This window comes from Artibeus jamaicensis, unplaced genomic scaffold (assembly GCF_021234435.1).
Source record: "Artibeus jamaicensis isolate MK-2021 breed Jamaican fruit bat unplaced genomic scaffold, CSHL_Jam_final contig_589, whole genome shotgun sequence".
NCBI classification, from domain to species: Eukaryota; Metazoa; Chordata; class Mammalia; order Chiroptera; family Phyllostomidae; genus Artibeus; species Artibeus jamaicensis.
Window position 1 is genome coordinate 1227505 of NW_026521896.1, and position 15141 is coordinate 1242645.

Here is a 15141-nt window from a genome sequence, read left to right on the forward strand (position 1 = left end):
GGACCATCCAGGGCTTTGTGTGCTGTAGAAGGGCGGCCTGGGGGAACTGTGGCCCTGTGTGAAGGGACTGCCCAGCTTTGAGATTCCAGATTCCACCAGGGAGGGAGCGAGATAATGGATTGTCTGTTCTCCCTTCTCTTCTCACCTCCTCTAGTCTCCCCAGTCCTGTCTCCTGTGGTGCCTCCCACGGGCTGAACCCGCCTGCAGGCCAGAGGCGTGGAGAAGGTTGCTGGTGAAGTCCTGGGCAGTGCTGGGAGAGTAGAGGAAACCCAGCCTGGTACCAAGTGGGGATGGCGGGGGAGGGGGACACCAGGGAAGACCATCCTGAGAAGGCGGCATTAGAGCCAAGATGTGTAGGAGTGTCCCTGCCAACAAGAGTCCCATGGCCAGGGCAGTGCAGGAGGTGCCCGTGGCCTCTGTAAGGCCAAGTGCAGTGAAGGAAGGTTCCGTGCACCTGGCTTGGCTCTCTCACTGTGGTCCCAGGCAGAGCCCCTCTCACTGCAGCTCCGAGCCAGCCCTGTCTTCCTCAGCCTCCATGCCCACCCTCCCCACCGGCCAGAGAGCACCTGCCTGATTCCCCCTCAAGCCCCTGGCCACCCCCCTGGGTGGGGCAGCCCTTCCTTCCTGCACTTAGGCACTCAGCACCCTTAGGTGCTGAGAAGAAGTCGGGGGTCCCTGCCCTTCTGGAGCTTATATTTTACTTGGGGAGACAACAGACAAGTAAACATGTGACCTAGGCAGTGACATGAGCTCTAGAGAGGAGTGAAGAAAACAGGGGCTAAGGCTTGAATGGGTTGTTGCAAAAGCTTCTGGGAGAGGTGTGCTTCTGCAGAGGCCTGGGAAAGCCCAGGACGGCAGCACTGGGAGAAGAGCTCTCCTCACTGGGAACAGCAGCAGCAGAAGTCCTTGAGGGGGAGCGTGCAAGTGTTTTGGGACGAGAGGAGATGCCTGTGCGGCGGAGTGGGAGCCGGCTTTTCAGCTCCCCATGGCTGGGGCGTAAGGGAGCACTGTGTCCTGAATGCACTAGGAAGCTGGGAGGCTTGAACAGGGGAGTGCCTGCTTGGATTTGCATTTGAAGGGCCCCCCTGGAAGGGTGCAAGCTGGGACTGTGGGGGTGGGGGAGTGAGGGGTGCTGGGACTGAGAGAGCAGTTGAGAGTTCCCTTCAGTTGCCCATGGGGAAGATGGGGTGAAGCCCCACAGCTGTGGGGCTTCAGTGTGGAGGGTGAGACAAGGAGGGAGGGAGCCTGGAGGGGCTGGGGCTGGGCAGGGTTTCATCTGAGTGTGGCCCTCACTCAGTGTCCTGGGCACCCACAGGCCTGTAAGCCTGCAGCGCAGGGAGGGGGTGGGCCGAAACCTGGTGGAGTGGATGAGGAGGGCAGGGGAGGGGGGGGCCAGGGCGTGGGGATGGTGTGCTTAGGTGACCCTTCAGAGGATATTCACTGCAAATGGGGGAGAACTAGACTCCTGGGGGGCATGGGGGTCAAGGGAAGTGTTTTTATTTTTATTTTTTCAAGACAGGTGGGGTTCCTGTGTGTCTGGATGCTGAGAATGCTCCTGAGGGTGGAAAATTGATGCTGGAGCAACACAGGAAATAGGCATGCGGGTGGGGGGAGGTGGGGAAGCCTCAGGTGGGAGCTGTTGAAGAGAGTGGTGCTGGCAGGGTCAGCGGAGTTTCTCGGGGAAGAGGGGAGCCAGCGCAGGGCTGGAGGTAGACACCCACCTGCTCTGCCAGGCCTGCTGGCTCTGCCCAGCCTCCCATGCGGCCTCAGCAGCTGGTCCACTGCAGGCTGCTCTCCTCAAGGTCAGCACCGCTGGGGCTGCCACTCCCAGGCCTGTCTTGCCAGGGTTCCCCTTGGTCATTCCACACATACTCCTGGGCTGGCGCTGGGTGCCGTGTGCGTGTGTGTGTGTGTGTGTGTGTGTGTGTGTGTGTGTGTATGTGGCGGGGTGTCCCACCAGGTGAGGAACAGTCAGCCCTGGCTGCCAGGTTTGTGACTTGCGGAGGGGACAGCAGCATGCTGGTGCCTGGGCAGGGGTCCAGTGCTCTCTGGGCCAGGGCATTTTTCTGGCGTGGATGTAAGCTCCTTGAGGGCAGGAGTTGAGTAAGCTCATCTTTACACGATTGCAGGCTTTCCCTCCACATGCCTCATTTGCCCTCTGTGACAGACCCAGCTGTCCCTCATCCCCCCTTGTGGTCCCTCTGCCCAGGGATAGCAGGGGAGGCTCTGTCTGACAAGCCCCTCTGGTCCTGGGGAGGCCCAGTGGGGAGCCTCATGCCAATGGGGGCCACGTGGCAGGCTTGGCCTGCTTGTGCATGGGCGGTGGCCGTGCGTGGTAGCTGTGCTTGGAGGTGCTAACAGAGGCCTTTGTGGCGGTGTGTGTGTTTGTCTTTGCAGACTGTGTTTTTGGCTGGGGAATGAAACCCTGAAGGTGCCACTGGCTCTCTTCGCCCTGAACAGGCAGCGTCTGTGTGAGCGTCTGCGAAAGAACCAGGCTGTGCAGGCTGGTTCTGTCGTACTGCTGCAGGGCGGGGAGGAGACTCAGCGCTACTGCACGGACACCGGGGTCCTCTTCCGCCAGGTGAGCCCAGCCCCCGCGTCTTCCCAGTCTCCTCTGGGTGGCTGTCCTCCTCCAGCATCCACCTGGTAGGCCGCGGGCAGCTTTGCTTCCTGGGGGATCCTGAGAGGCTCTGAAGGCAGGCCCAGGACTGGGCACTCAGGAAGCCCACCTTCACTGGTGCCTGTCACCAGGCAACCTCAGCTCTCAGGTCCGAGTACAGAAGGATATTCCTAAGGAAGCCAGCAGGCAAAGCATTACGGAGGAGGTAGCATTTGGTATGGTCCCTGAAGGCCAGGGTGAATTTTGTTGGGGGGCGGTGCTCTAGGTGGAGGAGATGGAGTCCATAGGTGTGGGTGGCAGAAGGTAGGCTGGGCAGCTTTCCATGCGCTCAGACAGGTGCAGCTGGGAGGGCTCGGGTCCTTCCACCAGCAGCGCAGAGGGCTGGGGCAGTGGAGGCCTGCACGGACTCCGTGGTGTATGTGCAGGGTACCACGCAGTACCCTGCACATACAGTACCCTGCTGGAGGCCCGGGCAGTCGTCCCGGCTTAGCCAATGCCAACCCTGTGACCCTCACCTGGGAAGTGCCCAGGGGCTCCTCGAGGTTCTGGAAACCTGTGGTGTGATGCCCCAGCTCTAGGAAGCGAGCCTGGAGGTGGTGGCATTGGCTGAGAATCACTGACATAACTCAGTTCCCAGGAACAGGAGCTAGGACACTCGACAGAGGAGCTCACTGAGAAAGCTGGGGGGGCCCTGAGCTGACCCCACTCTTCTTGATCCTAGCATTGCACCTACTTTATAGATGAGGAAACGGAGACTTTGAAGGTGGAGCTGGGATTAATCAGAACCCCATCTCTGGACTCCAAGTCTAGTGCTTTCTTCTTCAACCTGCCATGCCCAGAGCTGGGGCCCGATACACTGGCAACTCCAGAACCTCCCTGGGGTCAGGCAGGGCCTGGAGGACATGGCCATCCAGCATCCTGAGCAGGGAGGAGGTGGGAGGCTGTGAAGGGGAGCTGAGTGTGGAGCGGGGGTGGCCAGGATGCCACCTGTTCCCACCTTGCTGAGACTGTCCACTCTGCAGGGCTGTGATCCACGGCCGGAAGGGACTGCGGTATTTTTTACCAGAAGTGCCTCCTGTTGGAAGGTTTTCCTAAGCTGCAATCCCTGGTTGCTAGAGACGAGCTCTAAAGTTTTTCTGACTTGTCTTGATGCCTCTCAAGGTTTACGTATTCTGTGGTTTAAAAACTAATCTCCTAAATTCAGCTGTTGGCTCCCTTGCTGATGCCTGCAAGGTTAATTTTAGAAGAGCTCTTCCTCCACTCGATACCTTTCTAACGATATTTTAGCTCAGTGTTTATTGCTAAACACTGAAGTCATCCAGAGCCCTGGGGGTGGGAAAAGGAAGTAAGGAGTCCCAAACGGAGGAATCCATTTCCGTGCAGATTGTGTCCGGCCTTCGTGTCTAAGTCAAGGTGGCGTCTTGCCTGCCTGGGGGCATGGAGGCTGCAGAGAGATTCGGGTGGCAGAGAGCTGAGCTGACCCTATGGTGCTCGTGGGTACTGGCGACCCAGGTGCTCTACAAGGGCCCAAGGGGCGTGGCCAATGAGGTGGGGGTGCTCATGGGGCTGGGGCATGAAACCGCATCATCAGAGAAAGCTCAAAGTCAGCCAGGCTGCCCCCTGCCAAACCCGGGAAGGGACAGGCAGCCCGAAGCTAGAGTGGGGGCAAGAGTGCTGAGGTAGAGGGTGGTGTGAATCTGGGGGTCCGTCTTTAAGGGTGGTGGGCCTGAAGGCGGGTACTCAGTTGGCTGCCCCACCTCCCTCCTTGCACCTCATGTTTCTGTCCTGCTGACGGGGTAAGCTGGTCCTGTTCCCACCACAGGAGTCCTTCTTTCACTGGGCATTCGGAGTCACTGAGCCAGGCTGCTATGGCGTGATTGACGTCGACACCGGGAAGTCCACCCTCTTCGTGCCCAGGCTTCCTGACCACTATGCCACCTGGATGGGAAAGTAAGGAGCAATCTGGGCAACGTGACCATGCCTGCTGACCACCAGCTGGCCAGGGGTAGGGGTGCAGGGCCCAGCTTGTGGAGGGTGAGGAGGGAAGGAGTAGGGAGGAGCGGGCTCAGTGGGGAGGCCCACTGGCAGCCTGCTCCGGTCCAGAGCCCTGTTCTCTGGGTGGGGGTGGGCGGTATCAGAGGCAGAGCCTCACTGAACCGCTCATGTTTGTCCAGAGGTGCTGTTTATTAATCTTGAAATTCAGGATTCCCAGCTTTGTGAAAATGCCTGAGGCTTTGACCCCAGTGGACCAGTGCATCTGCACAGCATCCACAGGAGATGGCCCCACCTGGGGCCTTTCTCCAAGGCCCATAGCTCACAGCAGGCCGTTACTAGATGCCTGTGGTGTACCTTCCTCTTGGCTAAGCTCTGCAGGGCCACAGATGTATAACCTGCCTTGGCTGGCTCACCTGTGAGATGGGGCAGCGCTGTGTGAGAAGTGCGGGACCAGAGGCCTGGGCCTTGCTGAGACACCTCTCTCTCATCACTAATGGCACCTGCCAGCTCCAGGGCCCTTGGCTGTGTCCACCTGTCCTGGGAGCCATTTCTGCCTGCTCGGAGGCGCTGAGGCAGAAGCTGTACTTAACTGGGGATGCTTGAGGTGATTGGAGGACCCCGCTCCATGCTTACTCCTTCCAGAGTGTCATTTCTGCCTGGAGAGTGATTATTCTGGGCGAATGTATAAATTGCAGCCTTCACTGCCTGGAGTCCCTGAACGCTCATTACCAGGTAGGCTGGCAGGTCTGTGGCTGGTTTGAATGACAGGCACCTGGCTGCTGCAGGGACGTGCTCAGTGCGAAGGGCCAGGGCCGGCCCCCGTACTTCCTCTGCTTCACGTGCTGCCCTTCCCCACCAGCCCTTCAGTGCCAAGCCCAGAGCCTCCTTTGTGCCTGGTGCATACTTCTTCCGCTGTCTTCTCTCTTCTGAGCTCGTTGGCAGTGTCCCCGGCCCAGAGCCTCTGACTGCTGTGAAGACCTGGCTCTGGGCAGAACTGGCAGCGTAAGAGAAGCAGGTGGGCCTTTTCTGGCATTGTGTTTACCTGGCTTGGCCCTGAGAAGGGAGGGCAGGGAGTGGACATGCCTGATCCCGCCGACCTTTGGGCTAGTTGGCTAGGCAGCCACTTAGATTTGGGCCTCTCAGAGGCTCCCGGGGTAGACGGCATAAACATGTCCCTGCTGTGTCACAAACAGGTTCCTACAGGCCTCCATACCTGCATTAGGGGGGACACTGGGAGGTCTGCTGCCTTCTTCCCAGAGGGAAGGGGCAGGGCACGGGGCATGACAGAGCAGGGCCTAGTGAGAGCCCCCGGAGGCTCCACGCTGCCCCAGCCCAGGGTGGGATACAGAGGGGGACTTGCGGGAGGCCTCTGAGGTAGACTGCCTGCCTTACCAGAGTGAGTCTTGCACCTGCAGAGAAATCGGCCTCAGGTTTGGCCGGGGGTGGGCTCCCATCAGCCCGTACATGTGGGGCCTCTCCTCCTGCTAGCTCAGCAGATCCAGGTGCTCCTGGGAAGGTGGCCTGGCCTTGCCCAGCTCTCGCCTCCATATCCTGTTGTGGCCCTTACTGGCATCCTTCCTTCCGTTCCTGGCTGGATGCTTGGGACTGCCCCGTTTTAAAGAGGAGACGGGCCCAGCCTGGCCGTGTGGCCTTGGCGGAGCTGGAAGCTTGCTTGGCAGCTGAGTGTGGCCTCTCCGCGGAGCAGGTCTGGGTCTGGCCGCTGTTGGGGCCTCTGATTCCATTTCTGTGGAACCGATGGCATGGCACTTGTGAGGCACTGGTCACTGTGGAGATGGTTACATCTGTGACACTGCAATCAGGTGGCGAGGATGCCGGGAAGAGGCAGTTTGTAATTTCCAGAAGTGGCCGCAGCATTACCTGGGGCCCTTCCTGATGGAGAGCTGGAATCTTGTCCCTCCCGCTTGGCTCAGGTTGGGATCTGGCGACTGCTTTGATGCGTGAAAGTGTCAGGGTCACTGTGGGACTTCTGCAGCTGGACCGTGAAGGGCACCGTGGCTTCTGCCATGCTGTGCAGAAGCCCAAAGGCACCCACATGGCGAGCCCCCCCCACCTGAGCAGGGGGCGAGCCCCAGCCCCCAAGTCTTCCTGCCGAGGTCCTGGAACCTGTGGGGCCGTCCTCCTCTGTGGGCTCAGATCGAAGCCCTGCCCTTCCGCGCCTGTGAGCGTGTCGTGCCCCCTCCGTGTCGGGTGGTTTGTGACAGAGCCCTGTAACGGGGCAGCCACGGTGAGGACGTTTCTGGTGAGAGCTGAGATCTGGTCTTGGTAAGAGGGTTCCCCCAGAATCCTTCCTGCACTCTGGTGTGATCACGCGGCCGTGGCCTCAGCTCCTCCTGCCAGTGGCACGTCCAGGAGTAGCCAGGGCCCCTGTGCCTGGGCGACGCTCCTGCCCTCTCAGCCTCCCTGTGGTCCTGCCTCCGGGTTCTGCCAAGATGTGGGCACGGATGGTGGTGGAAGGGAGGGGCTCTGAGCGCATTTTCTCATCTGTGTGTCTGTGTGCTTCTTTACGCGGAGCTGGCTCTTGGGACAAGTCAGGGAGTGCCAGTCCTGGAGGGTGGGCATCCTAGAGGGTTTTGGGAGGAGAAACCACTGTCCAGGGGGAAGAAACCTGAGCAAATCTCCCCAGAGACACCAACTAGGGAGCCGCAGGGCACTGGTGTTGGGGGTTCATACAAAGGGCCTGACCGGTCTATTAACAACAGTTGGCTCTTCTGAAAGGGACTCTGCAGTGATACAGGGCTGACGCTCTGTCCTGTGGTTACAGCTGGGTTTCAGAGTCACGGCTGCAAGTCCCGCTTTAGTCTGTTCCCTCTTTGCCAAGCCCGCTGACTGTCTGGTGTGGACACGTAGTCATGGCTGAGCTTTGAGGATGCAAGTGGGTCTGCAGGGTGGTCTCCCTGCCATAAAGACTTCGTGTGCACTCTGGGCAGCAGGCCATAGAGCCCGGGAAGAGTGAGGCTGACCAGGCTACCTGACCTTCACAATCAAAACCCACCAGACGGGGCATTTGACCTTCAGCTGCTCAGCTTCCTTTTGAGTGTCTATCTGATGGCTTTTGAAAATCCATCTGGCAGATAAAGTTGCCTGGGGAAACGATACCTCCATCTCCAGATCTGCCACTTCCTGTGTAAACAGCCTGTCCTGGAGCCAGGTGCTGAGGCACATGTGGGCAACCCGGTGCTGGGCCTGTCCCTCACCCTGGGGCTTTTTGGGACAGGAAGGTGGTAGTTTCAAATTCGTTTTTATTTGGAGTCTTTGCTTACAAAAGTCTGCTGCCTCTCTGATGTGAGAGTGTTTCCCATCATTTCTGTCAGACTCAGGTTTAGCTGATGGCCTGTTTGACTGCTGGGGTGTTGGGTTCTCTGAGCAGGCCAGGAAAACACCCTGGGCAGCTTCAGTGCTCACAGAGGGTGAACAGCTTTGGGCCAAGTTGGGGGACCCTCCTAGAGCCTTTGCAACTGGGCTGTATTCTGCTGCTGTCCCTGGCTGAGACCTCGGGCCTGGAGCTCATGACAGTGAGCTTGGCTTTGGGTGTGTAGGGGGGAGGGTGCCCCCTTATTGGGGGCACCACCCAGGAGTGGCGTGAGTGAATTTCTCCAGGTCTGAGGCCCTAAGCATTGCTGTTTGAGGTGGGAACCTGTGTGTACGTATATGTGTACACGTGTGTGCACGGGTATGCGTGCATTGGGGTGAGCTGTGGGTGGGTGGCGTGTGTGTGTGTGTGTGTGGTGTGTGTGTTTTATGTGGTTTTCCACAGTCACTGTCTCCCACCCTGTAGACACTGGGGTCACGAGGATCAAGGCTGCCTCAGCCTGTCTGGAGGCTTCGTTCTGTCTCTCTCTGTCTTCAAGGCACTAGTTGGGGTACAGGCCTTCACGAGGAGGGCCGAGGGAATTCCTCTCGCTCTTACCCTTGGCGGTTTGTGGGGATCCTGGTGCCCAGCAGCCTGAGGCCCGGCGAGGCGTTTGCCAGGGTCCCCAGCTGGGAACTTTTCCCAGGCCCCCCGACCACAGGCCTCCTCTCAATCAGCTCTTTTTCCGGAGCTGCCAGCTCCGCCGCTGCCCAGCCTCTCTGAGAAGTGCTGCTGGCCGTCCACTTGTGGGAGCAGTCCCCAGGGGCAGCCTGCATGACTTTGGAGAGATCTACTTTTCTCTGACAAGCTGGTAGAACCTTGAGAGGGGTGCTGACTGCCACCCCAGAGCAAGCGAGGGGCCCTGTGCGGAGAGCTGACTAAAAGGTGGCAGCGTTGTTTGTAGCTGGAGGCAGGTGCTGGCTGCTGGAAGCGGATGGTGACTGCTGTAACGTCGCTGTGACTTACTCATCAACCGCAGGCAGGCGGTCAACTAGCTGGCCAGACCTGTGCTTGGCAATTTCATTTTCCAGAAGCTGAACCATGGGCGTTAGTGTAATGTCTCCTTCCCGTGGGAGGGCCCACACAGGCGCTGGCACACGCCACATCAGCCCCGACCCTCGGCGCCAGGAAAGGCCTCCTCTAACTGGAGCCGTGGGCCGGGTCCCTGGGTGCTGGCTCTGTCTACAGGACACAACGCTGTGAGTGGGGCACTGCGTCCTGTCTCCTGTCAACGCTATCCCTCCCACCTGAAAGGAGAGTTTCTGGGGCAGGGTCAGCTTCCCCCTGAGCCACCCTTTTCTAGCACGGTCACTTCTCTTTGGGTCCCCCATGTCATGGGACTGGTGCAAGCTGCCTGCTGGACCCCCGACGCTGTGGGGCAGGGTGAAGGCCCTCTGTGTGGCCACTGCCAGCCTGGCCCTCAGCAGACTCATAGCTGCCCAGTGACCCTTCCAGCCAGCAGGGCTCATGCGGACAAACATGCTGCCCCTTCTCCCAATAGCCCCACCAAATTGTGGCTGCCGAGCCTTCTGTCACTGGCTCGACCTGGTAGCCTGACACACTTATTCCTTAGGGTGATATTTAAGTGGTGTTTGCTCTAATTAGCTCTAAAACATGAAAAATAAATACAATTCAAACTTAATTATCTCTGCCCTTTAGAAAAGAATGACGTGCCAAGTGCGAGAAGAGACGCCCGCAGCCGTCTCAGGTTGTGCTTGTCTAACGGGTGTTCTGTGGAAAGCCACGCCTCTGGCTGCTTGGGCGGTTTTGGCCCTTGAAGCCCAGTGTGTGCTCTGGACCGTTTTAGCCCAGCTCTTGAGAAGGACAGAGGGCACTTAGTGGGGTGACACCAACACACACTTCCTCCTGGACACTGGGGTGCAGCGAAGACTCTCCCGTGGGCAGGCTGCCTCTTGGCACTGCCTGGCTCCCGGGCCAGTGGAGTGGCTTGTGGCTGGTGGGTGAAGGGTAGACAGCTGAGCACCCAGCCCCGGAGCCACCTGTGGATTACAGCTGCCTCGCACTTGCCTTCCCTTTGCTCTCTCTTCCCCCTACTTCCTCTAGTTCCACATTGTTAATGACCATGACTCCAGCCTGAGTGCACAGATGCGTTCCCCGGTCTCACGTCTCCCAGGTCTCTGCTGAGGCCTGACTGCCAAGTCTCCCAGGCAGGGCGGGCAGCAATATGTGTTCTGGGGCACCCCCTGGCAGGGTGGCTTGGGTGAGCTGGGAGGGTTAGGGTCCCCGTCGGGTTGGAGGTGGAAAGTCAGGCTTTAGTCTGGTGCAAGGCTAATGCCACGGTGCCTGTCCATAGGCGAGCATCGGGGTTGGCTTTGAATACAGGTCTTTGGCACTATTTGAATCTTTCGGGAGTTTGCTTTTTATGCCTGTCACAGCTGGAAGTGATTAAGTGACAGGGGACCAGAGATGGTTTGGGGACTTGCTGAGGACACAGGGCATTGATGCTGATGGTGCTGCCTCTTGAGCTTCTGGCATGTGCTTTTGTAGACCTCTGCCACACCAGCTCTCTGCTGGGAGCGTCGTTTACCCCTTCGTAGCAGACGGTCAGCAGGCTCGCAGGTCAGCCTGGAGCCGGGGCCTCCAGTGTCCAGGCAAGGTGCTTGTCATCAGTGCCTGCCCGGGCTGCTTTGGGCGGTGCTGGTGGAGGCACCGGACTGTGACCATTTAACTGTTGAGTCCTGTCTCAACGGTGCAAGCTGCCGGAGTGTGCAAATTTAATTCATAGCAGGAGCTTGACACCACTGCCCACTTCAGAGACCCCAAAAGGGAGATCGCACAGAGTTTTCAGGGGCCCCGAGCAGCCCATTGCAGCGAGACCGTCATCTCCTCGGCCCAGCTTGCTGCGTGTGGCTGTGAGCACCCTGCTGCTGGTCCCCCAGGCCCACCCACCTGTCCCAGGTCTGTGCTCTGTGCTTTGTGGCCACAGTCTGGTCTGGGATGCTTGGTTGGGTGGGGAGGGAAGTGGTGCAGGGCTCTGAGAGGGGGAGGGATTCTGCTCCCTGGGCAGTGGTGTCTCAAAGGCACGCGGAGCTGCCTCTTGGAGGTGGTCACCTCTGAGTCCCAGGGTGCTCTCCCTGCTCTGTCCCCTCTGAGCCTCCCCAGCCCACTGTCCAGCACACCCACACCCTTTGTCATCTGCTCACCCCTGAAAGCCCGGAAAGCGCAGTCTGAAACCATCTGCTGTCTCCCTCCAAGGCCTCTTTCGGCTCTAACACTTGGTGACTAGAATACCACTCGACCACAGGCAGGATGGGGGTACATGCCCCGTGCTGACGTGGTGCCCAGGTGGGTGTGGGATGGTGCAGGATCGTGGGTATGTGTCATTAGACTTGGCTTTCAGCAGCCTGCTCACCCCCCACGTGGCTAGTGCTTCTTCCCCTGGGAGCCTTGTCACAGGCAGTGACACTGACTCATCCCCTGGCCAAGAGGTTGGGGCTGGGGGTGGTGTTTGCCAGACTCCTGCCCAGAGCAGCCCTGGCCAGGAGCCCCTTGCTAGGTGGGCAAGGGCTGCCCAACCTCCTCTGTCCTGTGTCTCTGTCTCCTCATTGGCTGATTTTTCAGGGCTGGTGAGTAAGCTTGGATGTTTCTCATCATTGCAGTGAGTAATACTGACATTGACTTCTTTAAAATGTTAAATCTTTAACTTTCCTTTAAAGAGTCTCTGTGGGGGCCTGTGAGGCAGCTTATTTCACATCCCAAAGGGTAGGGTGTGCTAGCTGGCTGCCTGGTGGGCTCTCACTGGCGGCGGAGGGGGATTTGTCTGCAGCTGCTCATCTCCGGTGGTCTGGGTCACCAACTCGAAGGAGGAGCAGAGGTCAATGGGGACAGGTGTGTTTCAGCAGTCACTTGGTGGCCCAGCACCTCTGTCCCTGAATCTGTGTTGGGCAGACCCATTTGGTGCCAGAGACCAGCAGGGCAGGGATGGGCCTGGGCTTTATAGCCTGGGCTTGGGAAGGTGGCCAAACCCTGACCGGGGTGTTCCTTGTTTTTCCCTTTGAGGATCCACTCCAAGGAGCACTTCAAGGAGAAGTATGCTGTGGACGACATCCAGTATGTTGACGAGGTGAGTAGTGGCCGCTGCCCACTCTCGAGGGGGCTCAGGGCTTCCGCTTACCCCTTTGCTCTGGATTCTCTCTCCTCCCACGGCCCCAGCCCGGCTGGCATTGTGTTGCTGGCCACCACCACCCGACCGCCAGCCCCTGGGGAGAGAGCAGGTGGGAAACAGGAGCCTCAGACCTTCCTGGAGACGGCCCCCTTCTTCACAGGACAGCGCCCCCGACTCGGTGGCGGGAAGGGTCTGGTGCCTGGGTTCTGGCGGCTGAGCTTCCAGGCTTCGAGAGACCGTGGGGAGGGGTGGAGGTGAAGGTCCCTGGTTTTAGTTGACTTCTCTATGTGGTGGTTGCCCAGTGGTGCCGTGTGGCCCAGGCGGCCTCGGTAGGTGTGCGACTGTCATCCGTGGGCTTTGAATCTGTTTGGAAGCCCCGCAGTCCGGCGGGGCTGCGGGGGCAGGGCCGTGGCAGGGGAGAGATGCAGCTCCGTGCTCTCGCTGTGTCCTGTGCGACCACGGCCTCCTGACGCTGCAGCCACTGCCAGGCACGCAGGAGGCCCTCTTCCCTGTCCTGGATGCTGCTGCACCTCCTGGGCTCCCTGCAGGTTTGTGCTTGGCAGAGCAGAGAGACCGAGAGGGCAGTGCCTAGTGCCCGAGGTTCGCCCCCAGCCCGGCACAGTCAGGGGGACTGGGCCCTCCCATGCCACTCTTCCCCAGACAGAGATCACACGTGGACATGCACTAAGAGCTAGAGCTTCGGTGGGGAAGTGGCCACGGGCGCCAGCAGCGGGCTGGAGGCCAAGCCGCTCCCCCTCCCCCTGAGCTGCACACAGGCCGTGTCGGTGAGCGCAGTGCTGGGTGAAAGGAGGGCTCCCCAGGATTCTGGCCAGACCCTGAAGGCTGTGAGGAGCCAGTGTGTCTCGGCCTGGGGTCAGGAACAGACAGCTGACCTTGATGGACACATGCGGCCATTCCTAGGCAGACCGGCGTCAGTACCGTCCCGTTCCCAGGCACAGTCCTGCTCCAGCTCTGCTGTCCTGGAAGGCCCGGCCCACTCCTCCGACCCTCCCTCCTGCCTGCTGTCTGAGGCCTCGGGCCAGCCCACCACATCCCCTCTCACTCCAGGCCACACGGGCGCCCCTCCTCTGGCTCCTGAGACAAGTTGTAGACTAGTGGGCCCTGGCTGTGTTCTCATCTGTACCTTGCCCTTGACTGTCTTGTATTTGTGACTAAGGCAGCGTCCTTTCCCCCCAGACTTTGCTCTCACACTGTCTGCCTGCCCGGGCCCAGGGATATGTGGGCATCGGAGCTGCTTGAAGCCCAGGGCCAAAGTGAGCAGGCAGAGGCAGGGTCTGGGGAAGAAGTGACCGTGCGGGTGAGTATTCACCGCAGCGTGGTGGTGCCGTCGGGGGGCCTCGGTGAGGGAATGCAGGTGACGTCCCCAGGGCCACGGGGGCTGTTCCTGCAGCACTTGCCGCCTGGTTGGATTGTGGAGAGACGGGTTTTGATGGATCTTTATGTCATGTGATTTCAATGTTAAGTTATCGGGGAGTGACTTCTAGCATCTGAAGTGTCTGTTAATACCCCCATGACCTGTTGTATTGATCTCTTTGGATATAGGATCTCAGATGGTCTCAACATCTATTTGCATGCCCCTAATGAGGTCCTTTGCCACTTCCCTTGCATTTCTAAGAGCTACAGAGAGCGCAGCCTGCTCATCCTTAGCTCTGATTGTGTTCCTAACCCTTTCCCTTGGCAGGTGTCTTCCTCCTGCCTCCACAAACTGCATCTCAACCCGACTGCCTTTTGGGAACTTGAGCTTCTGGGTTTCCTCAGTGTGAAAGCTGGAGGGGCAGCTGGGGTGGGTCCCAGGACTCAGCCCCTGGGTCAGGGCATCCCCGTACCTCTGCTTCCCGGCTGCAGTCAGGCTCAGGCGCTCTTGCTTTTATGCCTGGGGGCAACCCAGCCTCATTTATGCTGTGATTCCTGGAGAGAGGAAGGAGACCTGGCCTCCAGATGCAGTGAAACAGAGGAGGTCTCAAGTGTCAGAACAGGAAAGCCTGTAATGACAGTGTAGAATTACAGCCCACGGCCCAGCTCATCCCCAGTCGGTGCTTGTGAAACAGAGCCTTACGAGAAGGCTTCCGTGGCGTCAAGAGGGCGGACTCTCAGGTTCAGGTGCTTTCTGCAGGTCATTGTCATGGTTATCACTTATCTGCTCGGTCCTGACTGCTATTGTGTGGTCCCCATTGGAAATGGGGGCTCGTGCCGACAGTGGGTCTCTTTACTCCGGGCAGCTCCCGCTGGCCCCAGCGACGTCACCAGCTCGCATGGGTGCCCTCATTCCCCCCACACAGGGCCCCCACCCGGCCTGGCCTGGCCCATGGTGGCCCACCACTCTCACCCCGTCACAGAGGGTGAGGCCGAGGCTCGGTGACGTAGGCCCTCAGCCACAGCCCCGCAGCCAGGGAGCAGCAGGGTTGGGCCCCAGGACTTTTGGACCCCTGGCCTCTCACCCCTGCATTAGCCCTGCAGAAATGAGATGGGGCTGGGGGACACACATACGGAGGGGACACAGGCTGTCAAGTGCCTTTGATCCTCTGTGGCTCAAAACAGAGCCTGACTGCCAGACTGAGGCACCTGGGCTGGAGGCGTGGCAGGTACCCAGGCGTCCTCCATCCTGGAAGGTGACAGGAAGGAGACAGTTCCGTGGTGCTCGCATCCACAGTGCTCCCATCTAAGTTCAGGCAGCCTTGGTAATCTGTGACCAATGACGGATGGGAAGCAGGTGGCACTTGTCTCCTCTGAAAGAAGACAGGAAGGTCCCCAACCCCAGGCCACGGCTGGCCACTTGATATCAAGAGTAAAATGCAGGTGTCTGTGGTAGCAAACCTGGCTCTCGAGTTCCCTTCCTCCCCACAGTGGACCCTGAGTTAAACTATTGAGAAGGCAGAGCGAATGGTGTGCCTTTGGGACGGGCGCACCGAGGAGAAAACCTTCAGAGGCTCTCCCAGCCGTTGCTGTTGGGGCGCTGTGCATGGGGTGGGGGCTGGTACAGTGGAGGGCGCCCGGTGAGCCCTTGCTCTT

At 59.3% G+C, this 15141-nt stretch overlaps 1 protein-coding gene across 2 annotated transcripts in view; it reads left to right on the forward strand.

Moving 5' to 3' along the window:
* Positions 1–15141, forward strand: part of PEPD (peptidase D) — a 124048-nt gene that overhangs the window by 7999 nt on the left and 100908 nt on the right. For both annotated transcript variants that reach the window (XM_037139147.2, XM_037139146.2), the window contains exons 2-4: positions 2398–2581; positions 4443–4570; positions 12006–12069. In XM_037139147.2, coding sequence (XP_036995042.2) covers positions 2398–2581; positions 4443–4570; positions 12006–12069 — 376 coding nt within the window. The remainder of the gene's footprint in view (positions 1–2397; positions 2582–4442; positions 4571–12005; positions 12070–15141) is intronic.